Consider the following 27,064-nt stretch of genomic DNA (forward strand, 5'->3'; position numbering starts at 1 on the left):
TTGCCATCTACGGTCCTTAATATCATAAAAAGGTTCAGAGAATCTGGAGAAATCACAGCACTTAAGCAGCAATGCCTGTGACCTTCGATCCCTCAGGTGGTACTGCATCAAAAAGTGACATCAGTGTGTAAAGGATATCAACACATGGGCTCCGAATACCATTATCAGTAACTATAGTCGGTAGTTACATCTGTAAGTGGAAGTTAAAACTCTACTATGCAAAGCCAAAGCCATTTATCAACAACACCCAGAAACGCCGCCGGCTTTGCTGGACTCGGTCTTATCTAAGATGGACTGATGCAACTTGGAAAAGTGTTCTGTGGTCTGACGAGTCCACATTCCAATTGTTTTTGGAAACTGGACGTTGTGTCCTCCAGACCAAAGAGGAAAAGAGCCATCCGGACTGTGATAGGCCCAACGTTCAAAAGCCAGCATCTGTGATGGTATGGGGGTGTATTAGTGCCCAAGGCATGGGTAACTTACACATCTGTGAAGGCCCTATTAATGCTGAAAAGTTTTGGAGCAACATTTGTTGCCATCCAAGTAATGTCTTTTTCATGGACACCCCTGCTTATTTGAGCAAGACAGTGCCAAACCACATTCTGCATGTGTTACAACTGGGTGACTTCGCAGTAAAAAAAATGTGCGGGTACTCGACTGGCCTGCCTTTAGTCCAGACCTGTCTCCAATTGAAAATGTGTGGCGCATTATGAAGCCTAAAATACCACAACGGAGACTGTTGAACAACATAAGCTGTAAATCAAGCAAGAATGGGAAAGAATTACACCTGAAAAGCTTCAAAAATTGGTTTCCTCATCTCCAAACGTTTACCGAGTGTTGTTAAAAGCAACACAGTGGTAAAAATGCCCCTGTGCCAACTTTTTTGCAATGTGTTGCTGCCATTAAATTGATAACTTGCAAAAAAAAAACATGTTTCTCAGTTTGAACATCTTTTCTTTGCAGTCTATTCAATTGAATATAAGTTGAAAAGGATTTGCAAATCATTGTATTCTGTTTTTATTTACGATTTACACAACGTGCCAACTTCACTGTTTTTTGGGGGGTTTGTAGTTAGCATGTCTCCTCACTTCAAGGACGCCCACCAATTTTAACAGTATAAATATATGTCTGTATGATAACTCACGATTGAGCAAGCCAAGCTGCAGTAGTGATGCAAGGGCCGTGATGATCATGAAGGTTAGAAGCCCTCCACGTCTACCCATGAGTCCCACCATGGGACACAGTGCCAGGCATGTTGCCACAGCGATGCCAGCCATTGTGTAGTAGTCTGTGTGGCATAAAGCAGTCGGCTGGGCCTCAGGGTCCATTATACTTCGAGCAAAGCAGTGGTGGATCCCATAGCCGGTCAACCTGCAAAAAGTAAAAGACGGACACGATAAAAAGGCAATATTTGTCATATTAATACATTTATCAAAATTAATTAATTACAGTCATGTAACAGACAACCGCCCAGCTTGCTGACAGACTCAAAGCACAAGTTAAAGAATTAACTGTGGAGCAAAATATATGCAAATTTTAATCAAGGGGTTTGGAAAAAAATCGATTCGAATACGCATCACGATTCTCACATTGTGCGATTCAGAATCGATTCTCTTTTCTTTTTTAAATCGATTTTTATTTATTTTTATTTTTTTTATCAATCCAACAAAACAATGCAATCAATTCCAAAACCAAACCTGACCCAGCAACACTCAGAACTGCCATAAACAGAGCAATTGAAAGGAGACACAAACACGACACAGAACAAACCAAAAATAGTGAAACAAAAATTAATATTATCAATATTAGTTATAATTTCAGCATAGCAGTGATTAAAAATCCCTCACTGACATTATCATTAAACATTTATGAAAAAATTAAAAAAAGAATAATAGTGTCACAGAGGCTTACACTGTATCCAATGTTTTCACAAAGATAAAACAAGTCGTATTTTTGGTTCGTTTAATAGTTAAAACAAATTGACATTATTGCAATCAGTTGATAAAACATTGTCCTTTACAATTATAAAAGCTTTTTTTAAAAATATATACTACTCTGCTAGCATGTCATCAGACTGGGGTAGATCCTGCTGAAATCCTATGTATTGAATGAATACAGAATTGTTTTGAATCGGAAAAATATCGTTTTTGAATCGAGAATCGCGTTAAATCGAAAAAAATCGATATATAATCAAATTGCGACCCCAAGAATCGATATTGAATCGAATCGTGGGACACCCAAAGATTCGCAGCCCTAATTGCAACACAAAGCCTATCCAAAACATGTTTCATCAATCGCTTAAAGGGGAACATTATCACCAGACCTATGTAAGCGTCAATAAATACCTTGATAGTGCAGAAAAAAGACCATATATCTTTTTAACCGATTTCCGAACTCTAAATGGGTGAATTTTGGCAAATTAAACGCCTTTCTGTTTAGCGTTTTTTTTGCGATGACGTCAGAACGTGACGTCTCCGAGGTAATACAGCCGCCATTTTCATTTTCAACACATTGCAAACATTGGGTCTCAGCTCTGTTATTTTCCGTTTTTTCGACTATTTTTTGGAACTTTGAAGACATCATGCCTCGTCGGTGTGTTGTCGGAGGGTGTAACAACACTAACAGGGAGGGATTCAAGTTGCACCACTGGCCCGAACATGCAAAAGTGTCTGCCGCCAGACCCCCATTGAATGTGCCAGAGTGTCTCCAAATTTTACCGGCGATGACGGACATGGCACAGAGATGTATGGATAACTTGCAGATGCATTTGCAACAATAAAGTCAACAAAATCACAAAGGTGAGTTTTGTTGATGTTGACTTATGTGCTAATCAGACATATTTGGTTGCGGCGTGACTGCCAGCTAATCGATGCTAACATGCTATGCTAATCGACGCTAACATGTTATTTACCGGCGGTGCTAAAGCAGACATGGCACAGAGATGTATGGATAACCTGCAGATGCGTTTGCAACGATAAAGTCAACGAATTCACAAAGGTGAGTTTTGTTGATGTTGACTGCCAGCTAATCGATGCTAACATGCTATTTACCAGTGGTGCTAAAGCAGACATGCCACAGAGATGTATGGATAACCTGCAAATGCATTTGCAACTATATTACGTTTCCTTCCACCCACATTTAATGTGAAAAAAACACTTACCAATCGAAGGATTTAAGTTGCTCCAGTGTCACAAGATGCGAAAGTCCTGATCGTTTGGTCCGCACATTTTACCGGCGATGCTAACGCAGCTATTCGGCCATGCTATGGCTATGAATAGCGTCAATAGCTATTCGCTCAATTGCTTCAGTTTCTTCTTCAATATTTTCATACTAAAACCATCCTTTTCAATACATGCGTAATCTGTTGAATCGCTTAAGCCGCTGAAATCCAAGTCAGAATCCGAGCTAATGTCGCTATATCTTGCTGTGCTATTCGCCATTGTTTGTTTACAGTGGCAGCACTCTATGACATCACAGGGAAATGGATAGTTGCATCGCAAATAGCGAAAATCAAGCACATTAAAGCTTTTTTTAGAGATATTCCGGGACCGGTAACATTTTTTTAAAAACTTCAAAAAATACAACAAGCCACTGGGAACTGATTTTTATTGTTTTTAACCCTTTTGAAATTGTGATAATATTCCCCTTTAAATGCAAAAAAAAAAAGGATCACAAGTCCCCTTTAGCCTTGGATACCCTGGGCAAGACTGCGTTGCTACAATCCAAGTGAGAAGCAAAACAAAGTCAAAAAGGCACACTTACGAGTTTACACACAGCACTACAATGTTTTTCCACAGGTTCCTGGTGCTCATCATCTTCACAATGCAGGCTCTCTGGGGTTTCTTGTGCAGTTCTTGCTCCAGCTCTGGTAGGAAACATGACACTCACACCTTGAGACATTTTTCTTTTCAGAATGAAATGAGGCTGTGACCACTGAGAGACTCAACTTTATTCTACCTAAGAGAGACCATGGCCGCTTATAAATAGTAACGTATCTTCACTTTGACATCATCTGTGTCTGTTCAGTCCCTCAGAGTTCAGTTGGTCGTGCAGTCTAAAGAAAATAATGTATATAAATTAGGGGGGTACTTTTAGGGGGACGACTCGGTTGGTAGAGCGGCCGTGCCAGCAACCTCAGGGTTCCTGGTTCGATACCCATCTTCCGCCATTATAGTCATGTTTGTTGTGTCCTTGACAGGCATGTCATTTGAACTATATATAAAAAAAACCTGAAAATAAGCCAGGGGTCTTGGGGCCGCAGGTCCCCAGCCAGGGCCAACAACTTCTGTTCACATCCACAGGAACCACATGGGTTAGCCTACTCAGAACCCTTACCAGTGTCACTTCACAGCCACAGATGATTCATCTAGTTATTTACATTATTTAAACACCACTTTGGTTCATTCACACAACACTTTGGCATTTTTGCTTTGACGGCTCTGACATGAGCCTTCCTGGCAAATTTCTGAACAGCTTGCATTTTCCTTCTTCTTTCTGATTTAGTAGATTCCACCTTAGATTTTACAGCCAATTTCTTTCTCTTTGACTCCCCCTCCACTTCTAAATGCTCCAAATGCAAAAAATCATAACAAGTACAAACAATGTTTATTCTATTAGCAAACTTATTTTATCTGAATAGCCATTTGTAATTTATAGCATGAAATAACTAGAGATGTCCGATAATATCGGACTGACAATATTATCGGCTGATAAATGCTTTAAAATGTAATATCGGAAATTATCGGTATCGGTTACCAAAAGTGTATCATTTTTTAAAACGCCGCTGTATGAAGTGGTACACGGACGTAGGGAGAAGTACAGAGCGCCAATAAACCTAAAAGGCACTGCATTTGCAATCTGGCCCAATCACATAATATCTACAGCTTTTCACAAACACAAGTGAATGCAAGCATACTTGGTCAACAGCCATACAAGTCACACTGAGGGTGGCTGTATAAACAACTTTAACACTGTTACAAATATGTGCCTGACTGTGAACCCACACCAAACAAGAATAACAAACACATTTCGGGAGAACATCCGCACCGTAACACAACACAAACACAACAAAACAAATACCCAGAACCCTTTGCAGCACTAACTCTTCTAGGACGCAACAATATACACCCCCTATCTCAACCCCGCCTACCTCAACCTCCTCATGCTCTCTCAGGGAGAGCATGTCCCAAATTCCAAGCTGCTGTTTTGAGGCATGTTAAAAGAAATAATGCACTTTGTGACTTCAATAATAAATATGGCAGCCATGTTGTCATTTTTTTCCATAACTTGAGTTGATTTATTTTGGAAAACCTTGTTACATTGTTTAATGCATCCAGCGGGGCATCACAACAAAATTAGGCATAATAATGTGTTAATTCCACGACTGTATGTATCGGTATCGGTTGATATCGGAATCGGTAATGAATATCAACTTTACTCTACCTAAGAGAGACCATGGCCGCTTATTAATAGTAACGTAACTTCACTATGACATCATCTGTGTCTGTTCAGTCCCTCAGAGTTCAGTTGGTGGTGGAATGTAAAGAAAATAATGTATATAAATGTATATGGACAATATCGGAATATCGGATATCGGCAAAAAAGACATCTCTAGAAATAACAAATATTTTGCAGTCATTTTTATGTTTCAAAATTATTCAGCTATTCAATGTCAAAATATAAACAGTAGAACTAATGAACAAAATGTCAGCTCTTGTCCTGTTCAATAACACCAATGAAAATGAAATGTAAATTTAGACAGGCTGTAGCAAAAGTCATCACATGTCTGCCACAACCATGTGTGTTCTTAAATCCACATCTTCCATGCCAAGAGCAGTTTTGATTTGGGCTTACATGGTAAAGAACTAAAATGAATGTTTTGGGCATTGTTTTATCCAGACGCATACATTTGTCCAAATGTGGCCACGTAGACCCATTGTGGGTTTCCTGGACTTCCTCTACATCGCTAAAATCAAAACTATGAATGAACACATGTACTTAACAAAAAAAGGTGAGATAACTGAAAACAGGTTTTGTATTCTACTTTCCTCAATATAGCCATCCTTTGTTCTGATTACTGTTTCGCACATTCTTGGCATTCTCTCGATGAGCTTCAAGAAGTTTTCACCTGAAAGGGTTTTTACTTCACAGGTGTCATAGCTTTGATGCCTATAGTGACAATCTACAATGTAAATGGTCATGAAAATAAAGAAAACGCATTGAAATGAGAAGGTGTGCCCTGTACTGTATACAGTGTGTATGTACACACACACAAATATATATATATATATGTATACATATATATATATATACATATACACATATATATATATATACATATACATATATATATACATATATACATACATATACATATATAAATATACATATATACATACATATACATATATATACACATATATACATACATATACATATATATATACATATATACATACATATACATATATATATATATATATATATACATATATAAATGTATATACAAACCCTGTTTCCATATGAGTTGGGAAATTGTGTTAGATGTAAATATAAACGGGATACAATGTTTTGCAAATCATTTTCAACCCATATTCAGTTGAATATGCTACAAAAAAAAAATGTTGATGTTCAAACTGACCCCAAATTTTTTTTTTGCAAATAATCATTAACTTTAGAATTTGATGCCAGCGACAGGTGACAAAGAAGTTGGGAAACGTGGCAATAAACACTGATAAAGTTGAGGAATGCTCATCAAACACTTATTTGGAACATCCCACAGGTGTGCAGGCTAATTGGGAACAGGTGGGTGCCATGATTGGGTATAAAAACAGCTTCCCAAAATATGCTCAGTCTTTCACAAGAAAGGATGGGGCGAGGTACACCCCTTTGTCCACAACTGCGTGAGCAAATAGTCAAACAGTTTAAGGACAACGTTTCTCAAAGTGCAATTGCAAGAAATTTATGGATTTCAACATCTACGGTCCATAAGATCATCAAAAGGTTCAGAGAATCTGGAGAAATCACTCCACGTAAGCGGCATGGCCGGAAACCAACATTGAATGACCGTGACCTTCGATCCCTCAAATGGCACTGTATCAAAAACAGACATCACTCTCTAAAGGATATCACCACATGGGCTCAGGAAAACTTCAGAAAACCACTATCACTAAATAAAGTTGGTCGCTACATCTGTAAGTGCAAGTTAAAGCTCAACTATGCAAAGCGAAAGCCATTTATCAACAACATCCATCAATCAATCAATCAATCAATGTTTACTTATATAGCCCTAAATCACTAGTGTCTCAAAGGGCTGCACAAACCACCACGACATCCTCGGTAGGCCCACATAAGGGCAAGGAAAACTCACACCCAGTGGGACATCGGTGACAATAATGACCCAGTGGGATGTCGGTGACAATGATGACTATGAGAACCTTAGAGAGGAGGAAAGCAATGGATGTCGAGCGGGTCTAACATGATACTGTGAAAGTTCAATCCATAATGGATCCAACACAGTCGCGAGAGTCCAGTCCAAAGCGGATCCAACACAGCAGCGAGAGTCCCGTTCACAGCGGAGCCAGCAGGAAACCATCCCAAGCGGAGGCGGATCAGCATCGCAGAGATGTCCCCAGCCGATACACAGGCAAGCAGTACATGGCCACCGGATCGGACCGGACCCCCTCCACAAGGGAGAGTGGGACATAGAAGAAAAAGAAAAGAAACGGCAGATCAACTGGTCTAAAAAGGGAGTCTATTTAAAGGCTAGAGTATACAAATGAGTTTTAAGGTGAGACTTAAATGCTTCTACTGAGGTGGCATCTCGAACTGTTACATCCAACATCCATAAACGCCTCCGGCTTCTCTGGGCCCGAGATCATCTAAGATGGACTGATGCAAAGTGGAAAAGTGTTCTGTGGGCTGACGAGTCCACATTTCAAATTGTTTTTGGAAATATATTCGACATTGTGTCATCCAGACCAAAGGGGAAGCGAACCATCCAGACTGTTATCGACGCAAAGTTCAAAAGCTAGCATCTGTGATGGTATGGGGGTAGCATTAGTGCTCAAGGTATGGGTAACTTACACATCCGTGAAGGCACCATTAATGCTGAAAGGTACATACAGGTTTTGGAACAACATATGCTGCCATCTAAGCGCCGTCTTTTTCATGGACGCCCCTGCTTATTTCAGCAAGACAATGCCAAGCCACATTCAGCACGTGTTACAGAAGCGTGGCTTTGTTAAAAAAGAGTGCGGGTACTTTCCTGGCCCGCCTGCAGTCCAAACCTGTCTCCCATCGAAAATGTGTGGCGCATTATGAAGCGTAAAATACGACAGCGGAGACCACGGACTGTTGAACGACGGAAGCTCTACATAAAACAAGAATGGGAAAGAATTCCACTTTCAAAGCTTCAACAATTAGTTTCCTCAGTTCAAAAACGTTTATTGAGTGTTGCTGAAAGAAAAGGTGATGTAACACAGTGGTGAACATGCCCTTTCCCAACTACTTTGGCACGTGTTGCAGCCATGAAATTCAAAGTTTATTATTTGCAAAAAAAAAATAACTTTATGAGTTTTATCATTAAATATCTTGTCTTTGTAGTGCATTCAATTGAATATGGTTTGAAAAAGGATTTGCAAATTATTGTATTCCGTTTATATTTACATCAAACACAATTTCCCAACTCATATGGAAAAGGGGTTTGTATATATATATATATATATATATATATATATATATATATATATATATATATATATATATATATATATATATATATATATATATATATATATATATATATATTTATATATATATATATATATAAAATCTCAGAGTAAGTACATATTATTATTTTAACCATTGTATATCTTCAAAAAAGACAATACTACGGAAAGGACACTTCGATATAACATAGTTAGTGTACAGCTCAGAAAACAGTAAATATATTTTCTTTTAAGGATCTCGGTGCATATTTTATAACAGGGATATACAACTTCTGTGTTATTCTATTTGTTCCATCAATCAATTTTATTGCAAATGTTAAAACTCCCTCTGTAATTTATTTTTTAAAAGCTCCTGCAAAATCAGGCATTTAGGACCACAATATTCTCAAAACAATGCACATAAATCCAGGGTCCTAAATGTTTCCCTCAATAAACTGCAGCACTAATTTAAATTTTAGTAAGCAGTACACTGGACTTTGTAACACTGTTGACCCTGCCTAAAATATTGTTTTACCTGAAAGCACGCCGCTTGGTTCGCTTGTCATGTCAACTTGGTTCTTTCTTGCGATACGGAGCATCATAGCTTTTGAGCGTCTGTAGTGCTCAACAGCCAGCGTAAAGACTCAGGAAAGATCCTGCCGAGAGGAAAAGAAAGAGCACACAGGGCTTAACATTCTCCGTCAATTGCAAAAAATACGTATAAAAAAACAAAAACATTTATTTTGAAGAAAAACAAAAAACATCCGAATACTGTTCTTTGGTCACAGCGAGTACTTGCTAGCCCAATGATACTAAGTCATAGTCAAAACCTCCAACAGAGCTTATGCACAAGCAAGGCATTTCAAGCATTGCAGCATTAACAGAAGTGAGTGTGTTGTAGTTATATTTGAATGCAACAATGTTCTGGGGATCCACAAATTGGTGAGTGACGCATGTTATGTAGGCTTACTTTGCAAAACCCAAATGACAGAAACTACGTCACGGCGTGGCTCGGTTGGGAGAGCAGCCGTGCCAGCAACCTGAGGGTTCCTGGTTCGATCCCCCGTCTTCCGCCACCCTGGTCACGTCCGTTGTGTCCTTGACCAAGACACTTCACCCTTGCCACTGATGGTGGTTAGGGCCTTGTATGGTAGCTCCCGCCATCAGTGTGTGAATAGTGTCAAAGCGCTTTGAGTACCTTCAAGGTACAATTATAACCCATTCACCATTTACGTTAATAGTAACAAAACCCATCAAGAAATTTAATTCCAAACCGAAAAATTTTTCTTTACAACTATCCCTAAATAACCCAAAGATGAGATTGTTTCAATACAATTTGCTGGACATGTCTACAAACCACCTTGACTACAAAAAGGACAAGATACGACTACCGTATTTTCCAGACTGTAAGCCGCATTTAAAATCCTTTCTTTTACTCAAAACTCGACAGTGCGTTTTATAACCCGGTGCGCCTAATGTACGGAGTAATTCTGGTTTTGCTTACCGACCTCGAAGCAATTTTATTTGGTACATGGTGTAATGATAAGTGTGACCTGTAGATGACAGTCAAACATAAGAGATACATTTGGACTGCAATATGATGGCAATATGACTCAAGTAAACAACACCAACATTTTATATATTCCATTTAAAATATAGAAAATACACAAGGCGCTCAAAAATCTATCAAAATGTTTTAGTACGACTTTGGTAAGCTATGAAGCCGCACTGCTTGATGGATTGTCGGCGCATTAAACATATGATTATTATTATGGTGTGTGTATGAGGTAAGACATATTATCTGGCGTTTTGTTTCACAATATTATGCAAGAGCAACTTTTCTTGCCGTCTGGTACCTGCTGATCTGTATTTGGGATCTGCATGATTCCAGAAAAATTGAGCGCCTTTGTAGTACGTGCCGACAAATGTACTAGATAAGCTTCTTCTTTTTTTCTAACTTCTTTTTATGGGACATTCATCCTCTGCTGTTGCTATTTTTAATATAAAGTAGTGTAAAGTTCTGACTTATATCTGTCAGCAAACTCGCAATGAAAGCGCTAAAACATACCGGTATAGCGAATTTACATTTTTCACCCAAGGATCTTTAGTTATTAGGGAGTTACGGTCTGACGGTTTTTCACGGGACATATTTGTTGCCTTGTTGTTGTTTACGGATGAGGAAATGCTGCTCCGTTATTGATTTAAGTAAAGTCTGAATGTCATTAAAACTGTTAGCTCCATCTTTTGAGCCTTCTTCCACTCCCGTCCTTGCACGCTACACTGTTACAACAAAGTAGTAAATAAGACGTAAATAAATAACATGTAAATACGACCACCTACAAAACGGCGCATCTGGAAGCGACTGTCAGAAAGCGGTTTGAAGATGATCCGTAAAACATAATCTATGCAACATTTTGACCAAAAAAACACCATTACATGTTATGTAGACCACAAGGAAGTATTTTCCGTTGAGAGAAAAAAATCACAAATATGATCCGGTGAGTGTATATATGAAAAAAAGATCGAAAATAGACCGTTCATCGGCAGTACGCCTTATAATCCGGTGCGCCCTATGGTCCGGAAAATACGGCACATACCAGCACAAAATAACTATATATGTTAAAGTTTATCAATTATGTGGTTTGAGCTTGTCGTGAAATTATTAGGTGATGCTTCAAGAAATTTTTTTGCAATGGACCAACCTGGCAGCCTCTTCCCAATTACTGGTGCTGAAAGGCGCTATGGCAGAACGATGCTCGATTGTTCATCCTTGTCAAGAACTGTGAACATTGTATCTTCTTCTCGTCGTCCTCAAGTGTCTTCTACTGAGGTCTAATATTTTTGTACTTACTTTTATAGCGTACCGTGTTTTCCGGACTATAAGTCGCTACTTTTTTCCCATGCTTTGAACCCTGCGGCTTATACAAAGGTGTGGCTAATCTATTGATTTTTCTTTGCCAATGGCTAAATTATGAAATGGGTTAAGCAAAGAAATCAAACCATGTACTAAAATGATCCACTTTAAGAAACTGTTCAAACTTAATTGTTCACAAAGTGCAAGGAAGAAGACCCTATCAAAAAAGAAGAACTACTTATTCATCTAATAAAGAATGAATAAAAACATCAATGGCTTTTTCTGTTTTGTTTGAGTAGCCGTTCACTGCAATGTTACAGACACTGTGTGGAAACAATTGAAGTACGTAAATAAACATTTACAAAATATTTCTATGTTAACATCTCATTTTACAATGTACCGGTATAAATCTGCGGCTTATAGTCCGTGGCGGGTAATATACGAAAACGTATTTTTTTCTTCTACTATTTAGTGGGTGTGGCTTATATACCTGTGCGGTTTATTGTACAGAAATACAGCATATTAAGCTTAATTATCCCACAGAGTCCTTGTCTTCCTGCCATTATTGTTTCATTAGATACTTTTTGTACTTGTTAAAACCAAAAAATAGCACTTGGTGTGAAATGTTCAACCAAACACTGTCTTTAATTATTCAGATATAACTATTCCAAACCTATAAAATCACTATAAATGGTATTAGGGACCTTGGACCTCTTCACTTGATGCACATACTTTACACACAATACTACGCCTGTTGCTTTTTGATATTAGTAGATATCCCACTGCAACAAAATGTGTTTCTGAAGCAAGTGAAGTAAAAAGAATAGGTTACTGTATAGCAGAAATACTATCTTGTGCTCAAAGAGGCTGTGTAGTACAGTATGTAATGTGTGTGAGGTACAAGCTGGTTCAGTGAACTCACCAAACGTAGGGCAGCATCAACACAAAGGGGCTTATTATTACAATCTGCAGGACCTGCCAGTCATCCCGATTTGGCCAGTTGCGGCACAAAGCGGCCACCCCTGGCATCAGTAGCTGCCCGCCCACCATCAGGAAACTGGCCACCATGGTCATGGAGAAACGCCAGCCAGGAAGACAAAGCTCAACCCCTGAAATAAAGAGACAGCCAGAAGAAAAAACATTCTCAGAAATTGTGACGATTACAGTCATGTAGAAAAAGAAGAAAAAACATAATGGGCCTTTATGGATTGAGCTCAAAATGCATTGAAAGACATAGTACCGAGAGACCCTTAAAGTTTTATAGTTAATAGAAAAATGTTGCAAAGATGCTTTGGTTGATGGCTGTCGTTGTTCTCAAACAGTCTTGCTCAGATTTGGCAGACTTGTGTTTGTCAGTCTGTGGAATGAATGAACTGAAATTCCTTCCGTCCATCCATTTCCTGCCGCTTGTCCCTGTCGGGGTTGCAGGAGGGCTGGATACTATCCCAGCTGCATTATAAACTGAAATGATGTTGTCAATTGCATTGAACTTTTGTGAGAAAATGCTTGTTTAAAATTTTGTATGTGAAAATACATTATTTTCAATTTTAGTGAAATCCAGTGTCGAAAAATTCAGTGCAGACACATGCATTGTTTTCAAACTTAAGACACACTACAGAAGGGGTCCCCAAACTACGGCCTGAGGGCCGGATACGGCCAGCCAGCGTCCAAAATCTGGCCCGCTGTAAGTCCCAAGTTAAAAAAAGATAAAGTTATTTAATTTTATTTTTTATTTAAATTTTTATTAAATCTGTCCTTTCTAATCCATTTTACTCTTGTTACTCTCTGTGTTTCCTAGCCAGTCAGGCAAATCACATTGTCAAAAAATGCATCTTCTCATCGATAATGTGACATCATTAGCGGCAAGTGCGCTCTCTTTCAGTCAATTAGTGCGCGACAAATGTATCTATATATATATATATATATATATATGTCTTGATTGGATTATCCAGAGAATAGTGCTCGATACCGTGGTAGAGCGCAATATGTAGGTGTGGGAAAAATCACAAGACTACTTCATCTCTACAGAGCTGTTTCATGAGGGGTTCCCTCAATCATCAGGAGATTTTAATGGAAGCATTCACATACAATGGTTTATATAGGGCACAGAGTGGGTGGGTACAGGCAGGCGTAGGGTGTGGTGATTGGCTCATGTGTTACCTAGGAGGTGTTTCCGTCTGTGGCGGCATGTTGAAATGATTTCACTGCGCTTGTTGAGGGATGATAGATCTGGATGATATATAATAAACAGTTTCTCTTTTAAGCATAGGTTGCATCTTTTATTACCACTGTTGTAAGGTGTGCTGGATGCAAGAATTTGCCATGTTATTGAATATTCAACATTATTGTCTTTGAGGTTCCAAATGTGTTTGCTGAGTTCTGTAGAATTCCGCAAAGTCTGGTTTCTAAACGCCTCCTTTAGATGCAACCTATGCTTAAAAGAGAAACTGTTTATTATATATATTCCAGATCTATCATCCCTCAACAAGCGCAGTGAAATCATTTCAACATGCCGCCACAGACGGAAACACCTCCTAGGTAACACATGAGCCAATCACCACACCCTACGCCTGCCTGTACCCACCCACTCTGTGCCCTATATAAACCATTGTATGTGAATGCTTCCATTAAAATCTCCTAATGATTGAGGGAACCCCTCATGAAACAGCTCTGTAGAGATGAAGTAGTCTTGTGATTTTTCCCACACCTACATACATATATATATATATATATATATATATATATATATATATATATCTTAATTGGATTGTCCAGAGAATAGTGCTCTATACCGTGGTAGTGCGCAATATGTATGTGTGGGAAAAATCACAAGACTACTTCATCTCTACAGAACCGTTTCATATATGTATATATATATATATATATATATATATATATATATATATATATATATATATATATATATATATATACAGCACGGCCCCCAGGCAAATTGTTTTAACCCAATCCGGCCCCCGAGTCAAAAAGTTTGGGGACCCCTGCACTACTGTTTCAGAACCAGGTGTCAAGTTTGTAGTCATGACACAGGTCTTGCAAACAGCAAAGACGCTGCTTATGTAGCATTACTACATCAGACCATGCAATCTGATGTAGTATGTGCTTTAAACATGAGGATGTTGCTGGGCATTGGTTAAAAACATTCTTAAGATGCCGTAAATATGGTTAAAATTCACAGAAATGACTGATTGATAGCTAAACCGTTCTGACAGACCACCATAAAAAAACGAACTGCAATGTTACAGTTTTTACTGAATAAAATACCCAGAATGTACATGAAAATATAGAATGTGGGATTAACAATATTAGCTATGAGCAATAAAACACTGAATATTAATAACATATGAACGTCGGTCTTGTTTACATTCCAGACGCCCTGCCCTCCCTCTTGGATTGGCTTTTCTTTTTTTTTTATGATCAAGCAAAACACAACACAAAGTCAACAAACATGACAAAACATGTAATCAAAGGGTCAAAAACCCTTTTCTGCTTGCTCTGTAAAAAAAACATGCTCACTCTTCGATGCCCAGTCGGCATGGTGCTGCTGTGACATAGTCCCTATGACTATCAAATCAACCTATATGTGACTCATAAGCCCAAATTACAAACATTGGAATAGTTTCTTTCGTTCAAGACCTGCGGAAATTTGAAAATGGTACTGCGCATCATATACTTGGCTGCGGATTTTTTAGCCATTTCCCACAATCCATTGCCATATTAGAAGGCTTTGTTTGTAAATACGCTAATTGATTGTGATCTGCTATGACGACTTTGTGTTTGTTCTGCTCATTTAATTTTAGGAACTTTCACAGTATTTGTATTGATCACTTCTTTAATCCGTACCAGCCTCCACATAAAGTTAAGTTAAAATTAAAGTGCCAATAATTGTCACACACACACTATGTGCGGTGAAATTATCCTCTGCATTTGACCCATCCCCACAGGGGGGCAGTGAGCAGCAGCGGTGGCCACGCCCAGGAATCATGTGGTGATTTAACCCCCAATTCCAACCCTTGATGCTGAGTGCCAAGCAGGGAGGTAATGGATCACATTTTTATAGACAAAACTGAAGCTGAGATGGCCTTAGATTGGTTATCCGTGATTATCCAGGGTGTCAAACTGGGGGCGGTTAATCTCTGCGAGTGCATGACTCGAGGCTTGACTACATGATGTTCGCTGGGTTTTTACAGATAAACACAAACATTACAAACCGATCCACAAACAAAGCAGTCATAGCTTTCTAGACTCTTCCATCCATCCATTTTCTACCGCTTATTCCCTTTTGGGGTCGCGGGGGGCGCTGGCGCCTATCTCAAAGTCCTTGAAGGTGTAAACTGAGCTGGGTTGAAAAATTAAGTAGTTCTAGTGTTGGCGCTAGGAATTTTCAAAAGGGGTTCCAGGTGCCCCATCAAGTCCTACTTGCCGACCCCCCCCCATTTTCCAGGAAGTTTTCCAGATTTCAGTGCCTCTCCCAGAAATCTCCCCAGGATAACAAAATCTCAGATTTTCACCTGGACAACAATGATGAGGGCGTGCCGGGATGGCAATGCCTTAAACGTCCTCTCGTCAATGTTGTCGCGTCTGCTTTTATACCATGCTATCTGAGTGCCGGCCGCTCATATCTAGTGTGCGGCTGCTGACACATCGCGTTGGCAACTACAAGGCATACTTGTTCAACAGCCATACAGGTTACACTGAGGGTTGGGATATAAACAACTTTAACACTCTTACTAATATGCGCCACACTGTGAACCCACACCAAACAAGAATGACAAACACATTTTGCGAGAACATCCACACTGTAGGACAACATAAACACAACAGAACAAATACCCAAAATCAAATGCATCCCTAACTCTTCCGTGCTACATTATATCAATCAATCAATCAATGTTTACTTATATAGCCCTAAATCACTAGTGTCTCAAAGGGCTGCACAAACCACCACGACATCCTCGGTAGGCCCACATAAGGGCAAGGAAAACTCACACCCAGTGGGACATCGGTGACAAAAATGACCCAGTGGGACGTCGGTGACACCCCCCACCCCACCACCCCTCCGTGCGTCGGTTAAGGTGGGCAGGGTTGGGGGGGGGAGTGGTTGTGTTCATGTTGTCCTACATTGTGGATGTCCTCCCGAAATGTGTTTGTCATTCTTGTTTGGTGTGGGTTCACAGTGTGGCGCATATTAGTCAGTGTTAAAGTTGTTTATATCACAACTCTCAGTGTAACCTGTATGGCTGTTGAACAAGTATGCTTTGCAGTCACTTACGTGTGTCTGCAGAATCCTCACACAACATGTGAATGGGCTGGTAAGCTGTTTGTTACGTTTGTAGAGGGCGCTATACGCATTGCCATCATACCACGCCCATATTATTGTTGTTTGGGTGCAAATTAGCAGACCTGTGAGAGAATATAGTCGCTCTGGAGTACGGGAGTCTCCCGGTAAATTTGGGAAGGTTGGCAAATGTGGTGTTTTCAAGCGGCATTCAAATAAAACCCTGGTTTATACATATCACAAAGCAAAAGAAAACTTTGTACGCTTTGTTATTTCATTTTAAATTTCAAAAGAGTTTTGCGGCTCCCATTGTTTTCTTTATTTTGTGAAACGGGTCAAAATGGCTCTTTGAGTGGTAAAGGTTGCAGACCCCTGCACTAGATGAAGCCCACATACCACTAGTGGTACTTGTACAACAGTTTGAGAATCACAGCTGTAAGCCATTTACCTGCAATTGTATTTCTGTTTATTGATGAACAAAACACCTTTCAGAATTTTACGCAAAAAAATTGTATATCGCTACACAATAGCATAGTATATTCATACATGAGCTGTATAAGACCCGTTCCACTCTTATTAGATGTTAAATGATTTTGCTAAATTATTGCGGACTTCACAACTATTCATAATATGCTCGTATTACTTACTATCATTGCTGAGTGAGCAATACTTCAATGTCATCTAACCTTTTTGTTTTATTATTACTGAACATACTGAGGGTTAGGGCTATTTTTCCTATGAAAGACTATAAAATGTAAATTGTTTGTGAGAATGCACGTGCTATTCATTTCGCTTTGTTACCCTGCCTCTGTGGTGTAACAGATACGGTTGTTTCACATCTTGGAAAGATCGGTTACATATCAGACTGAGCATGACGCACACAAGAGACATCAAATGTACTTTACACCGACCTCACAAAACAAAAAACAATCCCCAACTCCCTGTGGAGGTTTTCTCTGCTGCAAACTCAACTGGGATATTGCACTCACACAGCCCAAAAAAAAATGCAAACACACACGTAGTTCTTTTGTTCTGACCGAGTTGGAGAAGGGTCCTCCTTGTGCTGATTATCTCACCGCCCCTAACCATGACACTATTTATCTTGTTGGCTTCCTTCGTCGCAGGTGCACATATTTTTAGCAAAGTGCACGTCATGCGACGCTGGAGGATTTGGAGGCAAGGGAGAAGGCCTGTTGCTATAAAGCAGCCTTAACTTACAGCTTCTAAGGTGGCTCAGACTCTAAGTTCCCAACCCCCACATCTACCAACCGTCTTTGGTCATCTCCCCCTCATTCATTACCAGGGTCTTTGTCATTGTCTTAGCCACTTGAACAGACAACAAAAACTGTCGTTAAAGAAAGGGGAGTTAAAGGGGAACATTATCACCAGACCTACTGTATGTAAGCGTCAATATATACCTTGATGTTGCAGAAAAAAGACCATATGTTTTTTAACCGATTTCCGAACTCTAAAAGGGTGAATTTGGCGATTTAAACGCCTTTCAATTGATAGCCTGTGACGTCAAAACATGAAGCAATCCGCCATTTTTCATCTTGTTACACGCACCAAGTCAAATCAGCTCTGTTATTTTCCGTTTCCCGTACCCTGGAGACATCATGCCTCGTCGGTGTGTTGTCGGAGGGTGTAACAAAACGAACAGAGACGGATTCAAGTTGCACCAGTGGCCAAAAGATGCTAAAGTCCCTTGTTTGTTCCGCACACTTTACTGACGACAGCTATGCTACGACAGAGATGGCAAGAAATTGTGGATATCCTGCGACACTCAAAGCAGATGCAGAAGGCGAGAGATGTCGACATACTGTATGGTACAATCCATCTTTGACGACAACTAGCTGAAAAACACTTATCACACTTTTGCACTTATTAGACTTATCATTTTCAGTGCATTTAACAGAGAGGGTAAAACAAGAGCAGGGCAGCATGGTGATACAGGGGTTAGTGCATGTGCCTCACAATACGGAGGTCCTGAGTTTGGGATCTTTCTGTAGGGAGTTTGGGTTCCCTCTGGGTACTCCGGCTTCCTACCACCTCCAAAGACATGCATCTGGGGATAGGTTGATAGGCAACACTAAACAGGCTCTACAGTGTGAAGGTGAGTGTGAATGTTGTCAAACTGTGTTGGCCCTGTGATGAGGTGGCGACTTGTCCAGGGTGTACCCCGCCCTACGCCTGAATTCAGCTGAGATAGGCTCCAGCACCTCCGCGACACCGCAAAAGGATAAGCTGTAGAACATGGATGGATATATACAGTATATACCTGTATGTATGTATGTATGTATGTATGTATGTATGTATGTATGTATATACACAGTCATGGTCAAAAGTTGGTTGTCTTGAGTTTTCAATCATTTCTACAACTCTTATTTTTTTTGTGATAGAGTGATTGGAGCACATACTTGTTGGTCACAAAAAACATTCATGAAGTTTGGTTCTTTTATGAATTTATGATGGGTCTACTGAAAATGTTACCAAATCTGATGGGTCAAAAGTATGTTGTGGTTACATGTCCCCTTGGCAAGTTTTACTGCAATAAGGAGCTTTTGGTAGCCATCCACAAGCTTCCGGCAAGCTTCTGGTTGAATTTTTGACAGAATTTGTGCAGTTCAGCTAGATTTATTGGTTTTCTGACATGGTCTTCTTTCTTCAGCATTGTTCACAAAAGATGAGTGGTCAAAAATTCAACCAGAAGTTTGCCAAAAGCATGTGGGTGGCTACCAAAAGCACCTTATTGCAGTGAAACTTGCCAAGGGACATTTAACCAAATATTAACATTGCTGTACGTATACTTTTGACCAGAGGTGGGTAGTAACGCGCTACATTTACTTCGTTACATCTACTTGAGTAACTTTTGGGATAAATTGTACTTCTAAGAGTAGTTTTTATGCAACATACTTTTACTTTTACTTGAGTATATTTATAGAGAAGAAACGCTACTTTTACTCCGCTCCATTTATCTACATTCAGCTCGCTACTTTTTTTTTTTTAATCGATCTGTTAATGCACGCTTTGTTTGTTTTGATTTTGTCAGACACACATTCAAAGTAGGAACTACGCATGCCTGCCTTTCACCAATCAAATGCAGTCACTGGTGACGTTGGACCAATCAAACAAAACCAGGCAGTCACGTGACCGTCACATATCGAATCCGACCTAAAAAAGTTGAAAAACTTATTGGGGTGTTACCATTTAGTGGTCAATTGGAAGGAATATGTACTGTACTGTGCAATCTACTAATACAAGTTTCAATCAATCAATCAAAAGTGTAAAGGAAAAAAGACAGTTTTTATTTCAACCGTACTTCCCGTCAAAAGCCTAAAGATTGATCGCACAGTTCCTGTCTTCACAATAAAAGTGCCGCTCCATCGCGCCTGCGTTAAAAAAAGAAGAGTCTCCGAAAGCCAGAGCAAACAAGCGAGCAAGCTACGGAGTTTGCTGCCAATGTATTTCTTGTAAAGTGGATAAAAACGAATATGGAAGCTGGACAAATAAGATGCCAAAAACCAACGACTTTCATGTGGTATTAGACAGAAAAGAGGAACTTTTTTTCTCCTCCATTTGAAAATGTGGACATTATCAGCACTATACTGTCTGATTCCAATCAATACAAGTCATCAGAATCAGGTAATACACCAACTTATATTCTTGTCTTCATGAAAGATAGGAATCTATATGTTAAACATGCATGTATATTCATTAAAACATCTTTAACATGTCAACAAAAACGGCAAAGTAAATAACTATAAATTATATACTGTATATATATATATATATATACTGTATATATATATATATATATATATATATATATATATATATATGTGTATATATATATATATATACATATATATATATATACACATATATATATATGATATGTGTGTGTATGTATATATGAGATGGATCACCTCGACTTCGTCATTTATTAAGTAATTGATTAACGTTAAAAAGTTATTGGGGTGTTACCATTTAGTGGTCAATTGTACGGAATATGTACTGTACTGTGCAATCTAATAATACAAGATTCAATCAATCAATCAATCGATGAATGCCTACTGAGCCTATCGTGCTGTTAAGTTATTGTGGCTCAATTTGCCTTAATTTTTTTATTTTAATGTATTATTATTTAATATATATTATTGTTTTAGTTGCTTAACATATATTCCTGGCTATGAATTTGCTCATTGCTATTTTTATGTTTTTGTGCATTATTTGTTGCCGTAATCATTAAACAAACAGGTTACTCATCAGTTACTCAGTACTTTAGTAGTTTTTTCACAACACACTTTTTACTTTTACTCAAGTACATATTTGGGTGACTACTCCTTACTTTTACTTGAGTAATACATCTCTAAAGTAACAGTACTCTTACTTGAGTACAATTTCTGGCTACTCTACCCACCTCTGCTTTTGACCCAGCAGATTTGGTCACATTTTCAGTAGGCCCGTAATAAATTCATAAAAGAACCACATTTCATGAATGTTTTTTGTGACCAACAAGTATGTGCTCCAATCACTCTATCACAAAAAAATAAGCCAAATTGTTTTAACCCAATGCTGCCCCTGGGTCAAAAAGTTTGGGGTCCCCTGATCCAACCCATCTTTGACAACAACTAGCTGACACTTAGAGCACTTCCACACTTATTAGACTTAGCATTTTCAGTGCATAAGTTTTTTCACACTGTGAAGTACGACAAAATGCAGTGTGCTGATAGTACCCAAATTTTACACTCGAAAACTGCCAAAATGGACATCAGTAATTGCCATCTTAGTTAAGTAGTGTAACAGGATTGGCTGACTTTAAATAATGGCGACCGAGGAGCAACCTGTATTAAAGAAAAGTAGTGAAAAGAAGAAGAAAGCGCTGGTAAATATTTCGATCAACATTGCCACTAAATGGGAGAAATATATTTTTGACAGAACGACATTGTCAAAATTCAAGCCGTTAAAGTGGGACAAACAGTAGAAAGTGGATAGATGGACGGAGGGACAAAGAACGCAGTGTACATGTTGAAATGTACAAAGGGATTTATTGGATTTGAGACACAGCCTCTTTGTGTTTGTTGTTCTTTGGCGGACCTAAAGGCAGAACCACTTTCTGTAAACTCTCTTGTACAAATACAACAGATTCAGCATTTATTGGCTGTGCCTTTTACACAGAACACAAAGGGGGATTTTGCTGTAACTGGGACTGCTTCCTACAGTTAGGTACTTTGATGTGTGATGTATAAAAACACATGCACGGTGGGAGAAATGTGTCTCGACATTACAGACTCTTTTGTGGCTCTAATACTATTCTGCATCAGTGACATTACGTGTTGGTGTAGTACGCAAAGACCAGTGTCTGAAAAAGATGGGCATTTTAACGGCGTTGTAAAAGGGGATTCTGTTTTTCTAAATTGTAGCTCATGTTCAGTTTTAACTTAAAGGGGTCCTGTTATGCAAAACCAACTGTTTGTGCCTGTTTTTTTTTTGTGCATTTGGGATCCCCATAAGTCTCGCAAATTTAAAAACAAACCATGGAGGCATGGCGGAGATGTTTATAAAACAATCTTTCCTTCTTCCAAACTTGCTTCAAACCAAACGTTCAGATTTTGAGTCTTTAGTGACATATTTTGCCTTCGTTAGGTAAGTGGATATCTCCATATATGGTAGAGGTTTACCTGAACAGATGTGCACAAGTCTGCCATTTTTATCCAGCTGCAGTCAATAAGTTCCTTTTTTTCTCTATCCTCTTGCTGCAAGGCAGCCTGGCTTGACATGCACAGACATGCTCAAATCCTCCGCTGTTGCCATTTCTACAAAGTAGCATATATTTCAAATTTATATCTGGAAGCGCTAAAAACTACAACATGGCTGGCGGGGAGAAGACACCGTCGAAGTGGAGGCACGTAAAAAAGACAGCCCAAAAAACATTGCATTCTTGACAGACAGTCTAAAAGGGCCTTAAAGATGGTCTGTAAAACTAAGTCAATACAACATTTTGGATAAACCACCACGAGAAAATGTTTTAAATGTCAAAAAAATATATATTTATATGACCCCTTTGAAGGGACTGTTTGCAACTTGCTCAGTTACATTTTTTATACAAAAAATATAAAAGAAGAGTGATTTAAAATTCATATTTTTTACAATTACTACTGATATTTAATAAACGTTGCTTTTCGGTGTGGAGAGACAAAGCCGACGAGCCAACAGCGGGCTGAGAGGAGCAGCGGTCCTGACCAAGATGGAGGCCAGGAGGCGGGCATGGAGAGGCGTGACGCACTCGGAGCGGCGCTGCAGCTGCAATCAGAGTCAGGTGCGTACACGACACACCTGTGCTCAATCCCTGCATCTTGTGCTGCAGCATAAGAGGGGCGAGGGCGGAACGATCGTAGCAGAAGAAGGAGAGGAAAAACAACGACCACAAAAGCGACAAGAGAGACCCGAGCAAAGATGAGTCCCCGCAACAGACGCAACCCCCGGCCATCGAAAGGTGCGCCGCCGCGACCAGCAGGAACAGCCGGCGCGCTAGCAATTGGCGTGACAGACAGGCAAGAAAACCTCAGTTGTATTGGAATAATAAACGTGGGTCAAACCTGCTATGATGCGGCATTGCAACCCACACACGGATGGCAGGAAGGCCGTCACAGTCGGTATTTGTAATTAGTCTAGCTCGGGGGTCAGCAACCCGCGGCTCTCGAGCGTCATGCGGCCCTTTACTGCCGCCGTAGTAGCTCTCAAGAGCATTTTTTAAAAAGTATTGAAAATGGAAAAAGATCATTTAAATCAATCAAATCATAAAAATGGGGTCCCACAGTACATTTTCGGGGTCGCACTTTTTTGTAAATATTTTTTTTGTTTTAGTATGTTTTTTGTTTGAGGACAAACATGAAACAAATCTTTGGAATTGTTAGAAAGCCCACTGTTTAATATGTTTGTGTGTATGCTTCAGTGATGACAGTATTTAGAACATCGTTTTGTCCTACTCATTTTGGCGGTTATTGAACTCACCGTAGTATTGAATGTTGCCTTTCTAAGTGGCAGGCACTTTTATTTTTTTTACTCACTTTTTTACTTACTTTATTACTGTCATAGAATTGCATTTATTTTATTTTTGTCAACACACAAGAGATGGGACTCCACTTCTTTTAGTGATGTTGTTAACTACATTTGTTTTCATTTTATGAAATATTAATCAAAATATTTCAAATGCTTGTTGTCTATTCCTGACAAAATGAAAATCGCAAAAGTTATTCCAATTTATAAAAATGGTGATAAACATATGGTCTCAAATTACAGACCTGTGTCCTTACTACCTCAATTTGCAAAAATTCTTGAGAAATTATTTGTAAATAGACTTGATAAGTTTATTGACAAACATGAGCTATTGAATGACCATCAGTATGGCTTCAGGAGTAATCGATCTACGTCTCTAGCGGTGATTGACTTTGTAGAAAACATAGCTACTGCAATAGAAAAAAAGCAACACACCGTTGGAGTATTTATTGACTTATGTAAAGCTTTTGACACAATCGATCATTCCTTACTTCTGCAGAAATTGGAAAAATATGGCATAAGAGGTGTTTCGCAACAGTGGTTAAGTAGTTATTTAAGTAACAGATATCAATATGTGGAAATTAATAAAATTAAATCACAGCCAAGAAGGGTAACTTGTGGTGTTCCACAAGGCTCGGTATTGGGACCTAAGTTATTTATACTCTACCTAAATGATATTTGTTCAGTATCTAATAAATTGAAATGTATTATGTTTGCAGATGATTCAAATGTATATTGTTCAGGAGAAGACTTGAAGGAAGTGTTGAAGATAATGGAAGTTGAGTTAATTCAACTAAAAAAATGGTTTGATATTAATAAGTTATCATTGAATGATAAGAAAACTAAATTTATGGTGTTTAGTGGTGCAAGGACAAATTGTGAAGCAAAATTAAAGTTAAATCATGTGGAAATTGATAGAGTATATGAAACGAAATTCTTGGGAATAATAATTGATCATAAACTGTGTTGGAAACCGCATATTGAATATATAAAAGGAAAAATATCCAAATCTATTGCTATTCTTTATAAAGTAAGACACATGCTTAATAAGACATGCCTGCATATGTTGTATTATTGTTTTATTTTTCCATATTTAACGTATTGTGTTGAAATTTGGGGAAATGTTTATAAAACAAACATAGACCCAATAATAAAACTTCAAAAAAGGGTCATTAGAATAATACACAAAGCGTGCTACTATGAACATACCAATCCATTATTTATGAGTTCAAATGTATTAAAATTTTCAGACATTGTGTTTTTAAAAACAATGGAAATTATGTTTCGAGTAAAAAACAACAGCCTTCCAGCTTGTATTCTCAGGCTATTTCATTTAAGAGGAGAAAACTATAATTTACGGGGGATATCGATTTTTGAAATAGGTAAAGCGAGAACAAATATAAAATACAAATGTATTACAGTTTTAGGAGTTAAATGGTGGAACAAGCCCAGTGATGAGCTGAAGACATGCACTTCTTTGGTAAGGTTTAAGAAAACATTGAAAGGGGAAATAATTGAAAATTATGTAATATAGTCACAATTACTTTCATCCCATTGATTTTTGATTTATTTATTTTTTTATGTTGATGTTCCAGGCAATCTAATTTTCTGTGAAGGTATAGGATAGGCAAATATAAGCTTTGGCTTCAGCCTATTCCTTTTTTGGTCATTATTTTTCTTTTCTTTCGTGTGTAAATGTGCATTATTGTATACATATAACATGTACTGTAAAACTGATCACACACAATGGTTGATTGATTTGATTTGATTTGATTGATTATATGACCGAAATAAACTTATTTCATTCATATTAATGAAATAATTGAAAAGTTGAGGAAGAATACATTCCAAAAAGCATTTACTTTAAGTAATGATTCTAGTTGTTTGGACAGGTCAGAATTATAGTAGGAAGTGTATTTGTACTCAAATTATAGTTAATTTTGTAAAAAAAAATATCAGTTGACCTTATCCTTACAATGGATTTGTTATGTTTTTGTTAAAGTATGTACATTTTGGGCAAAAGTGTGCACACTGCACAGTTAAATAATTTAATCTCAGAAAATCTTATGTAAAATACAATATACACAAATACATATTGGTTAATCGTTATTGGTTCAAATTTCCATTATCGTGCATCCCTGATATTATGTTAAGCAAATACACAGCTTTAAGAAGACTGTTTTTTTTTCTTTACACAACACAAAGACTTGTTTCATATTCTGTTGGAAGCCGACAGAAAGCCTTTGTTTGCACATTAACAACGCTCTAATTGTGTACACATTTAAAATGGACAAACAAAATAAAGGTGTGTAAAAAAGAAGATGTTTACAATACTACTGTAAGTGGAATGGTCATGTGAATGTACAGGTTTTACAGCAGATTATACACACTACTGCTATATAGGGATGTGCCCAGGACTGCCTTAACTTAAGGGTGGGGGGCCCCCCTTAACAAACCCTGGGTCCCAAGTTTCAACATCCAGCCAAGGAGTACACAATCTTTACACGAAGCAGAGCTGTCTGTGATTGACAGCTATGAACACCAATCATTGAATTCCACCATCAAAACCGGGGGACCCCGATTGGGTTGGTGCCACTGAGGATCAGCCCTGGTAAGCCTGTGTATTAAGCCGGCCTTGGATGTGCCAATCGATTAGCAACCTATCAGTATCAAAAGTATGTGATTGCCATAGCCGAATAATGCTTTTCAATTCTCATCATAAAGCATCTGGCTGAAACTGTATTTATTGTTAGTGCCATGGCTATCAGCTAATTATGTGAGTGTGGACCTAATATAAATAATAAGCAACTCCAATGTGGCAAATAAACAACATTTCTTAGTATCTGAAGTGTCACTATCAAAAACCTTATCTCTGGAGGACGAGGCACACCAAGAGCAAGTCAGAAGCAACAATTCTAACTTTTCAGCTAGCTTTAAACTAAGAAAAAATTGCAGAAAATAAGCGGATATTGACAAGTCATTAACGCGTAGATACTGTAAGTAAGAGTCTAGACCAGGGGCGCTCACACTTTTTCTGCAGGCGAGCTACTTTTCAATTGACCAAGTCGAGGAGATCTACCTCATTGCTATTTATAATTTATATTTATTTATTTATGAAAGAGACATTTTTGTTAACAAGTTAATGGT

The 27,064-nt window shown here is 38.5% G+C and overlaps 1 protein-coding gene and 1 long non-coding RNA gene across 2 annotated transcripts in view; both read right to left on the reverse strand.

Moving 5' to 3' along the window:
- LOC133540816 (uncharacterized) overlaps window positions 1-27,064 on the reverse strand; it is a 322,729-nt gene that overhangs the window by 21,433 nt on the left and 274,232 nt on the right. The window lies entirely within an intron of this gene.
- Window positions 1-27,064, reverse strand: part of LOC133540812 (solute carrier family 22 member 23) — a 64,381-nt gene that overhangs the window by 16,513 nt on the left and 20,804 nt on the right. Inside the window, 5 exon segments of the mRNA XM_061883764.1 lie at window positions 1,145-1,371; window positions 3,763-3,865; window positions 9,244-9,327; window positions 9,330-9,364; window positions 12,485-12,671. Coding sequence (XP_061739748.1) covers window positions 1,145-1,371; window positions 3,763-3,865; window positions 9,244-9,327; window positions 9,330-9,364; window positions 12,485-12,671 — 636 coding nt within the window.

The sequence above is a fragment of the Nerophis ophidion genome, linkage group LG22, assembly GCF_033978795.1.
Source record: "Nerophis ophidion isolate RoL-2023_Sa linkage group LG22, RoL_Noph_v1.0, whole genome shotgun sequence".
Taxonomy (NCBI): Eukaryota; Metazoa; Chordata; class Actinopteri; order Syngnathiformes; family Syngnathidae; genus Nerophis; species Nerophis ophidion.